The sequence below is a fragment of the Mustelus asterias genome, chromosome 13, assembly GCF_964213995.1.
Source record: "Mustelus asterias chromosome 13, sMusAst1.hap1.1, whole genome shotgun sequence".
Lineage (NCBI taxonomy): Eukaryota > Metazoa > Chordata > Chondrichthyes > Carcharhiniformes > Triakidae > Mustelus > Mustelus asterias.
In genome coordinates, this window is record NC_135813.1 from 75,650,516 (window position 1) to 75,670,411 (window position 19,896).

General features: G+C 38.3%; 1 protein-coding gene across 11 annotated transcripts in view; it reads left to right on the forward strand.

Annotated features, from left to right (window-relative positions):
* The window catches only part of mtmr3 (myotubularin related protein 3), a 67,093-nt gene that overhangs the window by 13,578 nt on the left and 33,619 nt on the right, over positions 1 to 19,896 (forward strand). For all 11 annotated transcript variants that reach the window (XR_013499380.1, XR_013499379.1, XM_078227026.1 and 8 more), the window contains 4 exons: positions 15,365 to 15,447; positions 17,047 to 17,213; positions 18,036 to 18,132; positions 19,324 to 19,437. Coding sequence is in view for 9 of the 11 variants with exons in the window: in XM_078227026.1 (XP_078083152.1) it covers positions 15,365 to 15,447; positions 17,047 to 17,213; positions 18,036 to 18,132; positions 19,324 to 19,437 (461 nt within the window). In the remaining 2 variants the exon portion in view is untranslated. The remainder of the gene's footprint in view (positions 1 to 15,364; positions 15,448 to 17,046; positions 17,214 to 18,035; positions 18,133 to 19,323; positions 19,438 to 19,896) is intronic.

Below are 19,896 nucleotides of genomic sequence, written 5' to 3' on the forward strand. Positions count from 1 at the left end.
TGATCTAGGCTGACACTTCAGTGCAGTACTAAGTGAGTACTTTCGTGGCACACGTGCACTGTTTCCAATGAGATGTTAACTAAGGATCTGTTTGCACACTGGTGGATGCACAGATTAATTTTCCTGTTGCCCTGACCTTTGACCAGTGTCGCCAAAAAACATTTATCTCATTGCTTTTTGAGGGAACTTTGGGATACCGTAGGGTTATGAAAGGTTCAAGTTTTTTTTCCTGTATTGCTTTCGGAAGGAATTTTGCAGGACCTGCTCAGATCCTGGATACTATCAATGATCTGTTAACAGTAGCTTTGTAGTTGTTTCTAGTTACCAATCTACCTGACCACTCTGTTCCTTGAATGATATTTTGTCTGGTTCATTCTCACGATACTCCATGTCTTTAAAGGGAAAGGGTTAATGGAAGAAAATGAGCATGCTTCTTGGCCAAACACAAAGGCTCCCTTGTGTCCAGAAAACCACTTTGCTGCTTGCATAAATCAGTTGTTGAGCAACCAGGCTGTAACTAGGAAAACCATCTTTGCCTTTTATGGTAGGACTGATTTGCTTTTATGTTGTCTTTGGGGAGGCACCAACTCCCCTTTATCCACAGAACCTGCCTTTTGAAGAATGCATGATCTCTGGAATTATTCACACTTAGTTAACCAGTATCTGAATTGATTTCCTTTGCCTTGTATAATAGGGAGCAATATGGTCAACAGTTTTACAAAATGTACTGGTGTGGTAGAAGTTCCACTGAAAATGGCAACATTGCATTAAATAATTCATAACCAAAACGTAAATTACTTTGAGTAAATGGGTCAAAATAAAAACTTTCCTCACAAGAAAAGCAGCAATACATGAGATCTGACTGAACTGGTTACGTCCAGAACATGGTAGGGTTCCAGCATTTAGCAGTTGCTGGATGTACAAGCCCTGGTCAGGAGGTGAACGGTTATGCTTCAAATGGGGTCAGCATTAAAGGTGCTTTGTTATCTTTGAAACAGACTTAATTGACAACTTGATGCTTAGAGACTTAGTCTCAAATAAAAGTATCAGATGTTGACTCGTTCAACAGTACTGCCAAGTAACTGCAGCAACTTTGGCTATCAAGTGGCACATACTCAGCAATAACCTGCTCACTGAGGTTCAGTCTGGGTTCCACCAAGACTATTCAGCTCCTGACCTCAATACAGTCTTGGTTGAAACATGGATAAAAGAGCTGAACTCCAGAGTTGAGGTGAGAGTGACGTCAAGGCAGCATTTGACATGAGTGTGGCACTAAGGAGTCCTAGCAAAACTGATGTCAATGGAAACTGGGAAAAGCCTTCACTGATTGGAGTTGTACCTAACGCACAAGAAAATGATTGTTGTTGTCAATCTCTGTCCCAGGACATTACTGCAGAATTTTTTCAAGGCCCAATCATCTTCAGCTGTTTCATCAAGACCTTCCTTCCATCATGAGGTCAGATCTATGTGCGACCATTAGTGAAAAATGTTCACCATTTGCAATGCTTCCGGTATTGAAGTAACCCACATAATTGACCACTCGATTGAACAAATTGACAATTGTCCAGATGCAGCAACAGTTGGACAGTATCTGAGCTTAGGTTGATAAGAGGCAAACCACACCAGTACCAGACAATGATCATCTCCAACAAGCGAGAATCTAACCCCCTCCCCTTGACGTTCAGTGGCATTGCCATCACTGAATTTCCCATTATCAACATGCTGGGTGCTATCATTAAATAGAAATTGAACTGAATCAGCCATTTAAATACTGTGGCTACAAGAGCCATTCAGAGACTGGGAACTCTATGGAGAGAATCTCTCCCCATGACTCTCCAAAAACGTGTCTACCAATTGTAAAGCACAAGTCAGGAGTGTGATGAAATACTCACTCTCCCCTTGCCGACATGAGTGCCGCTCTAATGACACTCAAGAAGCTCAATACCATCAAGGACAAAGCAGCCCAGTTTGACACCCATCCACTCCCTCCACTACCAATGCACAATGGCAAAAGTGTGCACCATCTCAAAGATGCACCACAGCAACTTGCCAAGGATCCTTCGACAGCACCTTCCAAGCCCCTTACCTTGATCACCTTGAAAGACAAGGGCAGCAGGTGCATGGGAACAGCTTCACTTAGTTCTCCTCCAAGCCACACAGCATCCTGACTTGGGAATATATCTTCACTGGGTGAAAATCCTTGAATTCCATCCCTCACTGAGTGTACCTACATCTCATGGACTACAGTGGTTCAAGATGGCAGCTCATCACCACCACCACCTCCTGAAGAGCAATTAGGAATGCCAATAAAAATGTTGGCCACTAAATCCTGGCCTAGCCAGCCACACCAACGTCTCGATTGTTTTTTCAATTCTCAATGATTTGGAAAGGGATTATTAGAATTTGAAACCATTTGTTATTTTAGTCTTAAAAACTGTTAATAGTATCTGAGCTAAATATTTGTAGCTGATTTAACATGTTCTTTCACATTAACAATATTTGCTTGAGCCTGAAACATATGACCTCACGTTATGGTGTTTTTCTGACTATTCGGGAGAATAGGAGTTTAAAGGCAGTTTGATACTATTTTCAGTTTAGCATGACAGTAAAAAGAATAATTTATAGTTTTGAGCATTCACCGATGAATTAAATTACATTGCAGTTCATAAAAGGTATAGTCTGACTAAGAGAAACAGACTATTAAACAGAGCACTTGGGCGAATAACGATGCTTGGTTGAAACAATGTTCTGTATATTACATACACCTTTAATGAAACGAAAATCTGGTTCTCTTCCTTTGTTCTTCAGACAACTCTGTTTAGAGAAGGTTTTGGATCACAAAAGGTTCAATTGTGACATAACATTGATAACCACAAAGGAAATAGGACACTGGTGGTTTTTGCCAGCTGAACATTTATTTCAGCACAATGGATTTGTTGTGTTGGAAAACAATTGTGCTACCAACTTTGTTCAGTAATGTTCAGTCACTTTTCAATGTTTATTAAGTGGTTTATGTGAATGGAGCTTTCTGAAGAATTTAGTTAAAGTTAATTACCATTTGGTTATAACTGTTTATAACACCAAATGGATCTGATATTTCAGTTTGTTTAATTTACCAAAATGGAAGTTGTGCTTATTTCTGAAATAGTTGTCTTCACTATTGAAGAAGCAATTAGCCATAAGAGAACACGAACAGTTAATTTGAAGAACATATCTTTATTCCTTCTATGAAGTAACAAGGTGCCTAATTCTATAAGGTTGTCACCTTCATTGAGTATTATGGATAGAATCCTAAAAATTACCAGTGTATGGAACTTTGTTATTATGTTTATGACCTCGTCATCAATCTGTAGGATGTGCAATCACAGTCCATTTATGAACTGACCGAAGACGTAATATACATGCAATATATTTTAGATTCTATTAAATCTCACTAAGTTTGCAAATATTCCTGGATCACTTGAAGTCAAGAATATAGTGCACTTCTGAATAACCTCCTTGATTTGTTTTAATCCATCTTTATATCAGACAAGTAGTTCTGTTCTCCATTCACATGCATGCAATATAAATTGAGCCATTTTAGCACAGCTGAATTATGCTGGATTTCTCTGCCCATAAATCTTTTAAGTGCAATATCCCCTTGCACGTGCATTTTTCTTGCTCCTTTTAAGTATTTTGCCAGAATTATGTCGCGGTTGTGCACAAGACATTTGTGTGTGCCTGCAAAATGTGTGAACTGCATCAGCAGCTATTCAAAAACCGGAATTGTATGAAAACCAAACATTTTTCTTTCGGGATATCGGAGTGCAGCTCCCTGGCTAGAGTAAGTGTGGAAATGAAGTAGCCATTCTTGGGCTGATCCCAGAGGGTGAAATCCGCGATTGTTGTGCACACACGGGATTTTAGCACAGTTGATAAAGGCAGTCAAATAAGTAAGTCTAGGTTCAATTCCTAATCTATACTAAATCAACTGATCTCCAAGGGCATTGTTATAGGAATGATACAACTGGCCTCAGGACCTCTGACTATAGAACAGAAATTCAACCAGAGTTCTGTGCCCTGGTATATATACGTTTACATTTGCAGAGAGATTATTTTGAGGGATGAATCTAATGCTTTTATGATGAGAAACAAATATCTGAGTGATTTTGATGTCGGGAGAAAACAAAGAACCAGCGCTGATAGTTTTTATAAAACAAATATTAAATGCAAGTCCTTTTTTGAGTCTGTCCAATGAACTACCTGACAGTCTTTGCAGCACATTTCTCCAAATCTCCAGGATTAATTAGACTGTCACAACTGGTGACAGTCTAGTGATTATAATTATGGTTACATTCTTTTAACATTTAACAGTAGCTTCCATGTAAACTGTGCTCTGATGAACTTGGAGAGGGGAATCAGTCCTACACACACATTACCTATTCCACTTGTGGGTAATCCAAAATCCTGGAAAATCTGGCACGGCCTGGGTCCTGAGGGTACTGGATTTTGGACATGGATCTGTAATGTTAACTTAAACATTCCAAGGAGTGAGCAATTCGTGGCTTAATTCTTTGCATGTAAGAATATTTAGTTGGTTTTACAGTATATTTGCATGCTTAATTAGATTTCAATTATATAAATGTACAAGCAGTTTCCTATGAATATGTGCATTTTATACTGCATGATTTTAAAGTGTTGTACTATTTCTTGTTTGACATTTTCATAATTTTGACAAATTGAGATGTCTAGTTTGAAAAGTAATGACTTGCACACAGTATAAAAATAATTCTGACTACATTTTGTGCAGTGATATGACCATCTATCAAAAAGTCTAATGAAAGCTTTGCTTTTTATGATACAAGCAAGTGCAAACTAACATCTGGTAGCCAGTAGCTACTTGAAAGAAGTTCATGTTGATGTAACAGAATTAGCAGTTCACGTCGTAAACAATATTTTAACACTATTAAATAATTAGAAAAGATGGCATCTTTGTGTATGCTTGTGTTCTCAATGAAGTTGGATGATTGATTTTGTAATGTGCTTTTCCATCATATGTCCAGACTTGTATTTAAGATGCTTACCCAAGTACTATTGGCTCCTTGGCTTAGTTATTCAAGTTCTGGGTCTAAAACTATACTTGTATTTGATTAGCTACTCAATATCATCATGATACTTTTCATATATGTGGCTTAATATCTTTCGATCCCTCCCTAACAGCAGTGTGGCTGCACCTACACCACGTGGACTGCAGCAGTTCAAGGCAACTCACCAGCACTTTCTCAAGGGCAATTAGGGATGGCTAATAAATGCCCGCATCCTGTGAAAGAATTTTTTTTTAAAAATTCCTCCCAATGACAACTTGACTTTTGTACATGTCCTAAGATACCAAAGCAAATGTATGAAAATGCTGCAAGGTAGCATAGATTTCCCAAACACTGAAGATTTATTTTCTGGATCCAGCCCTTTTTTTAAATTCAGGTGTTCTTGTATGTGACACATACTCTGAAAGTATTTCTAAAAGAGCTGCGTGCCGCTGTTAACTTGGAGGGCAATCTGGTTTGCAACTTAATGTGCTGTAATTGTGTTAACATGATTGCAAACTAGGAAACCTGCATTTTTTAATTCGCTGGTAGGAAATTTAAGAAATCTAAAATTTACTAGTGTCATAAGTTTTTATATATTTTGACTAGAGGTTTTAAAATTGCATTGGTATTGCTAAATATCTATGTTCAAATTAGTTTCATACAATTCTTGTTTCACTTCTGCTCCTGGACTACAATTATAAGGTGAGTTTCATCTCGACTTTGACAATTTTGTCAATCCTAGAAGCACTGTACCTACTGGTTGCAGTTTAATAGCACACAAACCTCCTTGGTTCACCAGGATTAATAAGTAATAGAATAAATTTTATGATACAATAATGTATTACAGCCAATATTCTTGTAATCTATTCTGCAGAGTGGGGTAATAAGCTTGGTAATCACATTAAGGACCTTAACCCTTAAGTTTTCTCACTTGAAATACACTGTTGTGTGGGACCCTGTAGAACAATAATGCTTTTTATTCTACTTGAGTTTAAAGTTGTGTTGAAAAGTTCCTAATTTGGAGAAATAACATCATAATGGAATCCCACCTGGCATATATTCAAAATGGTTATCAGCAAGTAATACCTGTTTATAAACAGGCAGTAAAGCAGATTTGGTATTCAGCTGGTGATATTGAATTTTACCACAGAAATGCAGGGAATGGAACCTTTTGTTCTAGAAATCTGTAATATGATAGAGTTTGAAAGTAATTTGGTTAATTTTGAAACTGGGTTCTTAAATCTAAATTTAGCAAATTATGTAGATCCGAGGAGTAAATGAGTTAAAATGGATTGTGGAAACTAGATTAAAAGAGGTGATGGTAGACGAGCTACATAATTTGCATTAAATATGGCACAGAAAATCTCAAATAAGAGTTTAAATCATGGTTAATGAGGAGTTCAAAATAGTATTAGATCAAAGCAAGATAATTATATCATTGCCAAAGAGAGAAAAAAGTCTGAAGATTGGGAGGATTTTAGAGTTCCGCAAAGGAGGACCAAGAAATTGATGAAAGAGAATGAGAGTAGACAAGCAAGAGACATAGAAACATTTATGTTTAGAAATAGGAAGAGGCGAGAGGAAGTAAACAGGCCCATTAGAGACAAGGACACAAAATTATAATAGAGTGAGAAAACAGTGGAGGCAGCAAACAAATACTTGGTCTTCTACTTTTCATGCAGATAAAAAAAATCCTGGAAATAATTGGGATCCAAAGGTCTAGTGAAAACAAGGAACTTTCAGAAATCAATTTATATCAAGGAATATTACTGGAAAAATTAATGGGACTAAGTGGTGACAAATTCCCCACAGCAGGCAGCCTGCATCCTAGGGTTTTAAAAGAGGGATTTGTAGTGGTAGTAGATGTATTGGATTTGATCTTTCAGAATTCCTTAGATTTTGGAATAGTTCCCAAAGATTGGAAAGTAACAGACATTACTTCTGTTAAAGAAAGAGAGCAAATAGAAAATATAGGCTAGTTAGGTAAAATTGTTGAATTTATTGTTTGGAATATGGTAACATTTTTGAATGTAGTGTGTTTGGATTTTCTAAAGTATTTGATAAGGTGCTACACTGGAGGATATGGCATAAAATTAGGATTTGTGGGATGGGGCAATATCTCTGCATGGATTGAGGACTTGAAAACCGAATAGGAATAAATAGTACATTTTTGTACTGGAGCGGGTTAACTCGTGGGATACTGCATGGACCAGTACTTGGGCCCAAGATGAGGGACTGTGTGTAAAAGCTACTCATTAATATTAGATTATGTCCAGATTTGCTGACAATACTAAATTAGTTGGGAAAAGTAAGTGACAAGGAGGATGCAAAGAGGCTGCAGAGGGGTGTAGACAGATTGAGTGAGCAAGAACATGGGAATTCGATTACAATGTGGTACAGTGTGAAGTTATCCACTTTGATGGGGGAAAAATAAGGAAGCAGAATACTTTTGAATGATCGACTAGGAAATATTTGCATCGAGAGATCTGGCTGTCCTTGTATATGAATCACTGGGCATGTTGTTGTAGCAAGTAATTAGGAAGGCAAATGGTATGTTAGCGCTTGTTGCAAAGGGATTGGAGTATAATTGTAAACAAGTCTCAATACAATTATACAGGTCGTTGTGAGACCATATCTGGGGTAGTGTGTGCAGTATTGGTCTCCTTGCCAAAGGAAGGACCTGCTTGCCTTAGTGCGATGCAGGTTCAGTAGACTGGAACCTGGATGAGAGTTTTCTACTTCAAGCGATTAGACTAGGAATTTAGAAGAATGAGAGGTGATCTAATTGAAATGTTTAAAATTCTTAAGGAGCCTGACCAGTTGGATGTTAAAAGATATTTGGATACTGAGTTAAATAGGGGATATGGGGATAGTGCAGGAAGGTATAATTAAGATAGAAGATTAACTGTGATCTTGTTGAATAATCTATTACTTATGTCCTTCTGATACCAGTGGTGGCTCTATGGTCGAGAAAATCAGAACTTAAAACACTGCCCACCTCTTCTCATTACCTTCATATGCTTCAAATATTTATTTATTTTCTTTAAAGATGCAATATCATCTGCCTCTGCTATTCCTGTGGCAAAACAGTCTTCTTCCACAACTCTGAAGAAATTCCTACTCATCTCACGGTTCATGTTTTAACTGGTTTTAAATTGATAATCTTTGCACCTGCGGTTAATTTGTGTGCTCTTCACTTGATTAGATCCCTGACTTATAATTCAGGAAACTAATTATCAGATATTTTATCCTTGTAAAAGCTGTTTCAGGATTGAACAAGTGCACACATTTCCAACAAGCAAGTTAATTACATCACAAATATAACTAGGCTGACTTTCCATAACATTTGAAGTAGAAACTTGCTATGAACTGTGGATCTATTGCGATTATATATTTTATCCAATTTCAAAAAAGCTAGGTAATGGCTTTAAATAAGGCGCAAACCTGTGAAGTATTTACTCTGGGCAACTGTAATTTAATTTAGCACTCTTGTCTCTTATGATGCAATAGATGTGTGAAACACTTTGAGCTTCAATTTGTTCATGCATAAAGTATTTGATTTATTAGTGTCACATGTATTAGTATACAGTGAAAAGTATTGTTGTGCACTATACAAACAAAGCATACCGTACATAAGGTAGGAAAGGAGAGAGTGTAGAATGCAGTGCTACAGTCATAGCTGGGGTGTAGAGAAAGATCAATTTAGTGTGAGGTAGGTCCATTCAAAAGTCTGATGGCAGGTTGGTACGTGTCCTCAGACTTTTGTATCTTTTTCCTGACAGAAGGAGGTGGAAGAGAGAATGTCCGGGGTGCGTGGGGTCCTTGATTATGCTGGCTGCCTTGAAAAGCAGCGGGAAGTGTAGACTGTGTCAATGGATGGGAGACTGGTTTGAGTGATGGACCGGACTTTGTTCATGACCCATCATAGTTTATTGTGGTCTTGGACAGAGCAGGAGCCATACGAAGCTGTGATACAATCGGAAAGAATGCTTTCCATGATGCATCTGTAGAAGTTGGTGAGAGTTGTAGCCAACGTGCCTAATTCCCTTGAGAAGGTAGAGGCATTGGTAGGCTTTCTTAACTATAGTGTCCACATGGAGGGACCAGGACAGTTGTTGGTGATCTTCCCACCGAAAAACTTGAAGCTCTCGACCAATTCTACTTCGTCCCCATTGATGTAGACTTCCTGAAGTCGATGATTATCATCTTCATTTTGTTGATGTTGAGGGAGAGATTGTTGTTGCACCAGTTCACCAGATTCTCTTTCTTTCCTGTACTCCATCTCATCATTGTTTGAGATCTGACCCACTACGGTGGTATCATCAACTTGAAAATAGAGTTGAAGGGGAATTTGGCCATACAGTCATAGGTGTATTAGGAGTATAGTAAGGGGCTGAGGACACAGCCTTGCAGAGCACAGGTGTTGAGGATGATCATGGGGGAGGTGTTGTTGCATATCCTTACTGTGGGTTTGGAAGTCTAGAATCCAGTTGCAGAGGGAGGAGCTGAGCCCCAGGCCACAAAGTTTGGAGATGAGCCTCAGCCTGAGCTGTAGTCTATGAATAGTAGTCTGACATGGGTGTCTTTGTTATCTAGGTGTTCCAGGGTTGAGTGCAGGGCCAGGGAGATGGCGTCTGTTTTCAGCTATAGGCAAAATGTAGTGGATCCAGGCAGTCTGGGAGGCAGGAACTGATTTGTGCCATGACTAACCTTTTGAAGCACTCCATAATGATGGATGTCAGAGCCACAGGACAATAGTCATTAAGGCACGCTGCCTGGCTTTCCTTTGGTACCAGGATGATGGTCATCATCTTGAAGCAGGTAGGGACGTCGGATTGGTGTACAGAGAAGTTGAAGATGTCTGCGAATGCCTCCACCAGCTGGTCCGCACAGGACCTGCGTGCTCGTCCGGATACCCCATCTGGGCTAGTTGCTTTCTGTGGGTTAACTTTTGAGAAGGCTGCTCTGACTTCCGGGATGGAGGGCATGCTCTCACTGACCTCTTGCTCAAAACGGGCATGGAATGCGTTGAGCTCATTGGGTGCATTGGAGCTGGCAATTTAATCTACCCCCAACCCCCCGCTTTACTAATTTTAAAAATTCCTGAGGTAAAGGCTTTGACAATAGTAGCTGGTACCATGTTCTTCTTAGTCTAGTTTTAATTATTAAATCAAAAGAATTTTTTATATCGTGCCCTGTCCAAATTATCCTCAACCCCATCTTTCCCCATAATTCTGTAAATTGGTTCTCTTCCAATTATGGTTCTCTTCCAATTATGTTAAGGATAATGGTATAAAAAGTAACCACGTCTGAAAATCTTTTCAGCAGCAGCTTTCTGGAGAGCTTGTGTTTCTGCAGGTTGCAAATTATTTAGCAGTTTACATGCGAAGGGAATTGCAGAACAAAAATATCGTCTTGTAGTAAATGTTTTTTGGATAGATTTGAATTGCAATGTGGGAACTTAAGCAACTTATTGCCCAACAGTTACTCAATAATAGGCCTCTTGTTTCTCTCTCAATATGACCTTAAGCTGAAACACTTCCCTCTCAAGGGGAAGAGTAAAAAAAATAGTTCTCTTGCTGTGTCATCTTCATTCTTTATCAGATATCCTCTGCATCTATCTGAATGCAAACTTTTCCATCAAGATGATAAGCAAAGCAACTAAACTGAAGAATCAGGTCCATCTGCCACGACCTTCCTTTGCCTGTTCTCTCATCGAACAACTTGTTGACTCCATTCACTTCCTACAAATGAAAGGTGTTTCAATGGCTATGCCTGCCTTTTTGTGGGATATATAAAACATTCCCTATTTCAATCCTACTTCGCATGAGAATCTTTCTGCACCTCTTCTTCCGAAACATTGACTGTACTGATGCGTTTCTGCTTTTGCACGGAAACCTTAATCAAATTTGCTTTCAATTTCCACTATTCATTTTCACAAGGTCACTCTCTGACTCTTCCCTAACCTTCCTCAACTTCTGCCTCCATTTCCATAGCCATTTTGTCTACACTTCCTGAGAATTTCTCGTAGGGATCTGTCCATGCTCCCAGTTTCTCTGTCTCCATCATATCTATTCTGATGATGCAATTGGCACTTTTGGTACAACCTTTTCCTCAACTGAGGACACACATTCACCTACCCACTCCTAGGCCCCTGCAACCATAGTTGACAGAGCCCTTGTCCATGTCTGACTCATTTCCCATACTTCTCTCGCCCCTTTCTCTGCCTTCCAAAATCACAAACTGGTTCCTCTTGACCTCGCCTTCCAGTCCACTTGTCTCCGTATTCAATTGATCATCTTCCTCCATTTCTGCCACCTCCAGCATGATGTCACCACCAGACATATCCCCTTCCTTTCCAGCATTCCAAAAGGACCATTCTCTGCATGACACCCAAGTCCCTTCATCAATCATCTGTCCCCTTCCTGTGAAACTTTCATGCAAGCACAGGCGCTGCAATACCTGCCCTTCGACATCCACCCTCATCACCATCGATGACTCCAAATAATCCTTCTGGGTAAATAGCAATGTTTGTTTACTCTTTTTCAGTTTTGTAAGCTGTATTTGCTGCTCACAATGCCCTCTGTGCTGGGGAGACCAAACACAGATTTGGTAATGGGCTTTGCAGAACATGTCCATTCAATCCATAAACATAGCCCTAAGCTTCGAGTGACCTGCATTTTAATTTTCCACCTTTCGTGCTGACATCTCTGGCCTTGGTCTACTGCAGTGTTCCAATGAAGCTTCAGCTTGAGGAGCTCGCTTTTTTGAATAACAGCTGAGTTTGAGCTGGATGGTTGCTAACGATTTCAGCTCCTGATGCAAGATATCTTCAAGCAATGGAATGGATAACCTGTACATTTTAACTTATTTTAAATATACTTCTGAACATCAGCTATTATGAAACGCTTCTTCACTGGTCTGGCATTTGATCCCAAACATAATGCACTTGTCGTGTGAATTGGTTATATTGATGGCAGTATAATCTATCTTTTTAGCTGTACATATATCTTGAAAATTAAAAATCTGATATCCTTATTGGTTATGGCAGATATTACCATTGCAGCATTGTCCATTGATTTCAATAGATGGGACACTACTAACCTTTTATGCATGAGACAAAGCTGCAAATACAGTTTTTGTCTGTTAAGGTCAACCAGATAGTACCAGTCAATGATTTTGTATGCAAACATTTAGATGGTGTTAACATTTACACTGAACTATTGATCATGTAGAGTGTATTTTGCCATGGGAGGACTCTGGCACTGGTGCCTCCTCCCTCAGCGCAAGTGTGCTGGGGTTTGTAGATGCTCTGCAATCTGGTCAGTTTTGTAATATTTCTGTCCTCCTTGTCACCTAGAACCTTTTTGTGTCACCTTTGGTACTAATACTAATCCAGTCGGTCATGGTTCCTTATCTGCAATAACAAAGACTAAGAGCAGGCTTCAGATAAAGCACGTTAAAAAGTAAAGGACAATTGGACCAGACATGCACAAACAATTCAGTCCCCATTTTTAAATCATACGTTCTATTCTTGTGTTCCATTTACTACTTTTTATATATTCCATTCTGAATTTTTTAATTCTCACTTATTGGAAATCACCTATATAAACTTAATGTTTGCATTATATTTTGGTAGTGATGCTGCCCCACTTTTAAGTCCACATAGGCAGTTTCCAGTCTGTATATGGACTTGGGAATTTAAAATGAAAAGATTGACCAGAAATATGCACAGATGCAAAGTTTTATGACATAACATTGGTTTTGCTCTTTTTGTTAATTGAATTTGAGCCCCAAACATTAAACTACTGATTAAATAGCTTGTATCAAGGTTCCCAACCTAACCATTTTGACATTTCTGTGCACAATGCTCTCAATTATGATTTGACAAAGTTATCATGTGGAATGAATTTGCCATCAGACTTGATAATGTGTTCAAAGCTATCCAATCAGCGACCTGCATTGAAAAATACAAGGAAATTAATTACCTAAACTGAATAAACCTGGATCTTATTTTTCATTTAATCTAAAAAAAATCATACTGCTATACAGTACATGCTTGATAGCACCATCAGATTCTCATTAGTTCTTGATTCATTTTAGTCTCCAAGTCTATACATCACATCCACCCACCCAGATCTTAGGGTCTCAATCCTTCCCATCTGAGTCGAATCTAATTCTACTGCCCTGCTGCCCAACTTCTCACTCCATTCTCTGGACCTTGTGTCCTTCTGAATTCCAGGCCCCGCCAAAGCTGCAGGGCCTGCTGACTTCACTTGAAAATGCCACCCCACCTCCCAACCTCGATACTTACCTCATTGTGATGATCCTCACTGCTCCTGCTCTAGCTTCAAAACTAGAGAAGGCTGATTAGAAGATGTAGTTTCTGGAAATTGAGATCTCGGGTTTGGGTGGGGGAGGAAGATAAGAGGGGAAAGAGAAGAGGAATATGAAGGGTGCAATAGAGGGCTTGGCGAAGAGGAGAAGAGAACCTCTGTAATCTGGGGGAAGGGGGAAATGGGGCCTTTTTTTCTCATTTGCATTTACTTTGCTAAGTCTAAAAATCCAAAAGACTGCTGGAATTTTCTGGTGGGGCTCACAACTGCTGGGCCGGGAAAATCCAATCCTTTATTTCAGACTCCCATGCAAGGATTTTTCCCACAGGCTTCAGTATGTCTGCAGCACGATTAAATAGGGATCAGAGCTTGCATTGTGGTGAAAATGGTCTGTGATTTTCCCTGAATCTTTAAAACCAATTTAATCTCTTGGACCAAAACTTTGGTCATACGACCTAATACTGAACAAAGAAAAATACAGCACAGGAACAGGCCTTTCGACCCTTCAAGCCTCCACTGACCGTGCTGCCCGCCCAAACTAAAACCTCCTACCCTTCCAGGGACCATATTCCTCTATTCCCATCCCAGTCATGTATTTGTCAAGACGCCCCTTAGAAGTCGCTCTTGTATCTGCTTCCACTACCTCCCCCGGCAGCGAGTTATACCTTTTACGTTGGCTCATCCCATGTAAAAGAATTGACTTTTGCAAGTTTGAAGTGGGTGCAGAAGAACATTTCTCCAGTGTGGGTGGGGTTGGGGGAATGGGAGAAAATTTGTCCTGGGATTTTGAGTGCTGAAGTTTGGGACATTGTGACATTGATGTCAGTTACGCTACTTGTAATGTTAAATAATAGCTAAATGAGTTTTGAGTCTAATTGATGTCAAGTGATGACTAAATGATTGCTTCTGAGAGTATTGATAAATGATTGCTTTCGAGTGTAATTGATAGCAAATGAGTGCAAATGAATGCTTTTGAAAGCAAATAATGCCAAACTTTTCAGGTAGGGAATGGGCATGTAAAACAATAGCTCATCATTAATCTGGCTGGTATATGCACACCTTTGCATCATGCAAGACCTTGTCATGCAAGACCTTGTCATACAACCTGAACAAACAGCATGCTCTACACTGATTCTAATAACTTGACAGCAACAACAGAACTATTATGTCTTCTCAAAATTGGCATATGTTTAATGCTTGAAATGTGGAGGACCTATATTTTCTTTCTCCAATGCCAAGTACTTAGACTAAAGGATCCAAAAATGTGAAAGTACAGTAAAATGAATTTACAGCCCAACTGGCAGCCAGAGTGACTGCATTTTGAGTAGAAAATTACAAGTCTGCAGATGTAGAAACAGCAGAAATTAGTCATTTGATTATCGGAGAGAATAGTAATTTGTAAGTGATTAACTATAGTCAATTGATATGGGCGAAAAGAGAATGAATAATGAAAAATCAATAGGCATAAACCAGTATTTCTTCTTTTACTTTGAAATGTGAATCGGATAGGATTCAGGAAGAGATAATGACAGGAGGTGCAAGCAAGAAGGAATGATGATGAAGTTCTGTAATATGCACATACGCAGTCTCATCTCAGAAATATGGTAGAACCTTGAGATGATGCTAAATGGGAGATCTATATAATATGCAAGAAAGGGAATGAAGCCTGCAGCGATTTCCCTGTGTTGGTCAAAGATGATGAATAACCATTTCTAATTGGACCATCTGGCAGAATATGTTTAATAAGAATGAAAAGTCTGTTAAATTGCTAGTTTATAATTTTAGTAGAAGAAAAGCTAAAGACTGATCCTTTTTCTTTGTTCCCATTGGTAACTGATGACTCAGTGCAGATTTACCTATAGCTACTTACCTTTGTTTATCTGTAATGGATTACCTTTAAAGGATTTGTGTTCAATACAAGTTATGGTAAAATGACCTATTTTTGTCTGGTGCTTTTGACAGGTTCCTTTGCAGCTGATTGAAAGTGTTGAATGCCGTGAGATGTTCCAACTTCATTTGACTTGTAAAGACTGCAAAGTTATCAGGTATATGAATTTTGATCGTAGATGTTTTTATGTTTCTAGATTTTTAACTTTAGTTTTATATATATATATTTAATATAATGCTAAGTGGCTTGGGTTAAAGGCATAGTCTTTAGATTTATTAATGCCGTATTTATGGAAACAATATGCATGTGTAGTTATTCACTGATTTTTAAAATTGTCATCTATAAAATTTCCAAATTAATCATGTGAACACTACATGCATGTGAAATATTGGGGTAATTGTACCTAAATGAGTTGCACGAAAAGAACAGTTGAAGTACTTAACTGATTTATTAGGACTGTTCCTGCAATTCCCTGTTAAATTGGACATGGTTTTAAATGTCTTAGGTTTTTGTGAATCTCTGTCTCCTTCCTGCCCTAAAACAAAATGTCATACACAATTTAGTAATCTAAAAACATAATTATCCTGTGCCATGCCTTTGTTGAAACTGATTTGTAAATAGTTGTGAGGAGGTGCAGAGTAGGAGGTCTGGTTGAGGTGTTCAATCCAAATGGTGGCCTGACAAGTGTGAATTTGTGACATGGGGAATTGCTAAGTGCAAACCTGTATTGTTTTGTGTATTGGGGATGCATTGTGCCTTTGGGCAGTGGGTTACTGTAACTCTGGAAATATTTTGGCAGTACAGTTGAGCCTTTAGTGTCTTGATTCAAATGTAGTCTTCCAGCATAACTTTCCTATCGAGTCCTGTCTATAATATTTTAAAAGTTTCTGTTTATGCACAGTTTGTCTACAAAACAGCCCTTCCTTTTGTATGACAAATATAATTTTGGTATCAGATTTTGGTATCAACTTTTGCCATTACACTTGATCTTGAATCCCTGTGTGTAATGCCATAGGAAATTAACTTGTGCAATATAAAGTAATACTAATACTTAAACTAACCTAAAATAATTTCTCATTTAAAAAAAAAAATCAGGAAGATTAGCAAATAGTCTTTGGCCTTTATTATAATTTTGTAAGTAAGTTCATAAAACCAAACAGTACACTTGCTGTTAAGAAAATTTATCCATTTACAGAGCACATTTCACCATTTCCACATCAGCCCAAATTGCTATACATCCAACAAAGCACCTTTTGAATGTTGCTACTGTTGCGACATAGTGAAATGTGACAACCAGTTGGCACACGGCAAGGTCTGACTATTTGTTTTAATGCTGTTGATTTAAGAGATAAATGTTGACCAGGACATCAAGAAAAGTATATTCTTTTTGGACAGTATCAATTGATATTTTATGCCCACTTGTGCAGAAGATAGCCTCAGTTTAACATTTTATCTAAAAGACAGTACTTCCAGCAATTTAGCACTTGTTGAGCGCTGCATTGAAGTATTGACTGAGATAATATGCTCAAGTATCTGGAGGGAGTCTTGACTCTTCTGATTCAAAGGTGAGTGTTGTGATTGAGCCTAAACTTAAGCTATATAAGACCTAACAAACATTAACAAGGAACCTGTTGAATGGTCTTGGGGATAAAATAGATGACATGCAAATTAGCATTAAATGTTATTTTTATGTGATTTTTACTAGTTGCTGTTTAACCCCTTTTGCACTAATAATTTTATTTAAAAACATCAACAGGTGTCAGTTTTCTACCTTTGAACAATGTCAAGAGTGGGTAAAACGCATAAACAATGTTATACGACCACCTGGAAGGATAGAAGACCTATTTGCCTTTGCTTACCATGCTTGGTGTATGGATGTTTATGCTAGTGAAAAAGAGCAACATGGAAACTTATGTCGACCAGGTATTGTTTATCTGTGTATTAATTTCTCCAAATAATTTGGATGTAAAGTATATTTCCTCACCATACAATTTTCTTCAGGACAGTAGTGGTTTTATAGCAAAGTAGTTGCAATTATCAGGAACAACATTTGTGAATTTGGCTGACAAACTGCTTTTGAGGCTTGAATATGTTAAATATGAACAATGGTTTTCTCCCATTCCTTCCCTTGCTTGCCTTGTTGGTGATTCTAAACCGAAAACACTTGCAGCTCTGGAATTCAAAATCATCATTATTTGAAAAACATACTGTCATCTCTGAAATATAAAGTCATTACTGAGTCTCTGAGAAATTAGTTAGTCCTAGCTAGGATTGTACAGTATTAGGAGCAGTACAGTTCATTTCAATGCCACTAGATTAGGGAAAAGAAAAAACCAACTAAGATCCTTTCTTTTGATCACTGTTCAGGGATCTTTGCTGCAAAGTGTTTGTTAATGGGCATTGAGTGAACTCTGGATGCCCCGTAGTCAAATAATGATGAACACTACATAACCTTGAAGCATAGTAGTTTGAGTAAGGTATCAAAAGATGACTAACACATTTGGAACCATAACCTGCCAGTTAAGTTATGGAGACTTTTTTCAATGTCGTGGTCATTGTTACTACATCTCTCTCAATTATCATTATATTTTCTCTTTCACGGTGAAGATTGAATAGATAATGTATGCTAGAGGTTTGCAATACAAATGTTTTAAATAACTGAAGAAGTTACTGAGCTTATGAAGGCAGAGAAGGGGAAGCTCCTTGAGTTGTCAATTTCTGTAATCTTTCCATTATTCATTTCAGGTGAGCATGTTGCTTCAAGATTTAAAAATGAGGTCGAACGAATGTGTTTTGATATGCAAAATGCATGGAGGATTACCAACATCAATGATAAATACAAGTAAGACCATTATTACAACTGTTGCTCCTGTAAATGCTTCTTAATTCTTCAATCATAGAATCCCCACAGAGCAGAAGGAGGACATTCGGCCCATCGAGTCTGCACTGATTCTCTGATAGAGCATCTTAACCAGCCCTCTTCTCTTCCTTCCTTCCTCCTCCTCCCCCCCCCCCCCCCCCCGCCACCCTATCCCTGTAACCCTACATATTTACCCAACTAAACCCCCTAAGCTACACATCTTGGAACATTAAGGGGCAATTTAGCATAACCAATCCACCTAACCAGCACATCTTTGGGCTGTGGGAGAAACAGGAGCACCCAGAGGAAACCCACACAGACAATGGGGAGAACAGTTATTCAAGGCCAGAATTGAACCCGATTCCCTGGTGCTGTCAGCCATCAGCTATAGCCATCATGCTGTCCAACCTTTTGTGTTGGCCAAATGAGCACAAATATTTGATTCTGTTACTGTAAGTCATTGAAAGTATGAGTGGATTTGCCATTATTGTTTCACATTTTGTAGAAAATCATTCTGATCATTCGGTTGGTACTGTCTCTTTGTGTTGTATCATAACATTTTATTGCATTTTAAAACCTGATGCATATAATTTATCAACTGCCTTAAATTAATGTTGATTCATCAGTTAACTAATTTAATCCCTGAACAGAACACACAATTCAGTCTGTTAATAAATACTAGAATACTTTAGGTTAGCAAAAGAGCATGTTTTTCAAGTAGTAAACCTTTCTTTGTGTTTTCTTGATAATTTTGCATGATTGAAATGTCTGAATTATTTTTATCGTTATGTCTGAATAAGTGTAAGAGGCATATATAGTGTGCACTTACTGTATGTATCTGTAATTTTCATAAGAGTTATAATACAGAAGAAATCTATTTGCCCCATTGCTGTACATGGATATGGATTCAATCTTAAAAATCCCATTGCCTGCTCGATGCCCGTAGCCCTTCAAATTTATCTCCCTCAAGTGCCCATTCAATTTCATTTGTAAATCATTTATCACCTCTACTTCTACCATTCTCATATGCAGCGAGTTCCAGAAAGTAATAAACTGCACTATGATTACATTCTGACATGTTATGAGAGTGAAACTTGTTTCTTTTCATGTATTGTCTTTTATGTTCTTTGACTGTCAGCTTTAAAATAAAATATTGTTCATCTTGACTTGCAGGTTGTGTGCTAGTTACCCACAGCAGTTACTTGTACCAGCTTGGTTAACTGATAAAGAGCTTGAGAGTGTTGGAAACTTTAGATCATGGAAGAGGATTCCAAGTGTTGTCTACAGGTGAATAATTGGTAGCACTAAGTGTGCATTTGAACATGTCATTCTTTTGGGGAGAAATGTCTATGATAAAACAAAAGATTGAAATATGAAATGCAAAACGTTCATAGAACTGACCATCTTTCCATTAACAGCAACCTGTCATCCCAATAATTCAAACAATTCTGCCATTTCTTCCGATGTAAATTCTTCTCACCAGACAGCATGCCTTTGAAAATGAACAGACAGGGACAGTACTGTCCAAGCATGGTATCCACTTGTGTAAGTTTTTGTTTTTACTACGCAGTTACAGACTGCTGTCTAACTGTGACAATGATGTCCTCAGATGCCTTATGAACATTGCAATTCATGAGCCATCTGCAGGCATCTAAGTTGTCCTTGCAAGGTCGTTTATGACTTCAAGTTCAAAACCTGTTTAGTGAATATTCACTTTTCTGGTGAGTTTGTTTTCAGTTTTGGCTG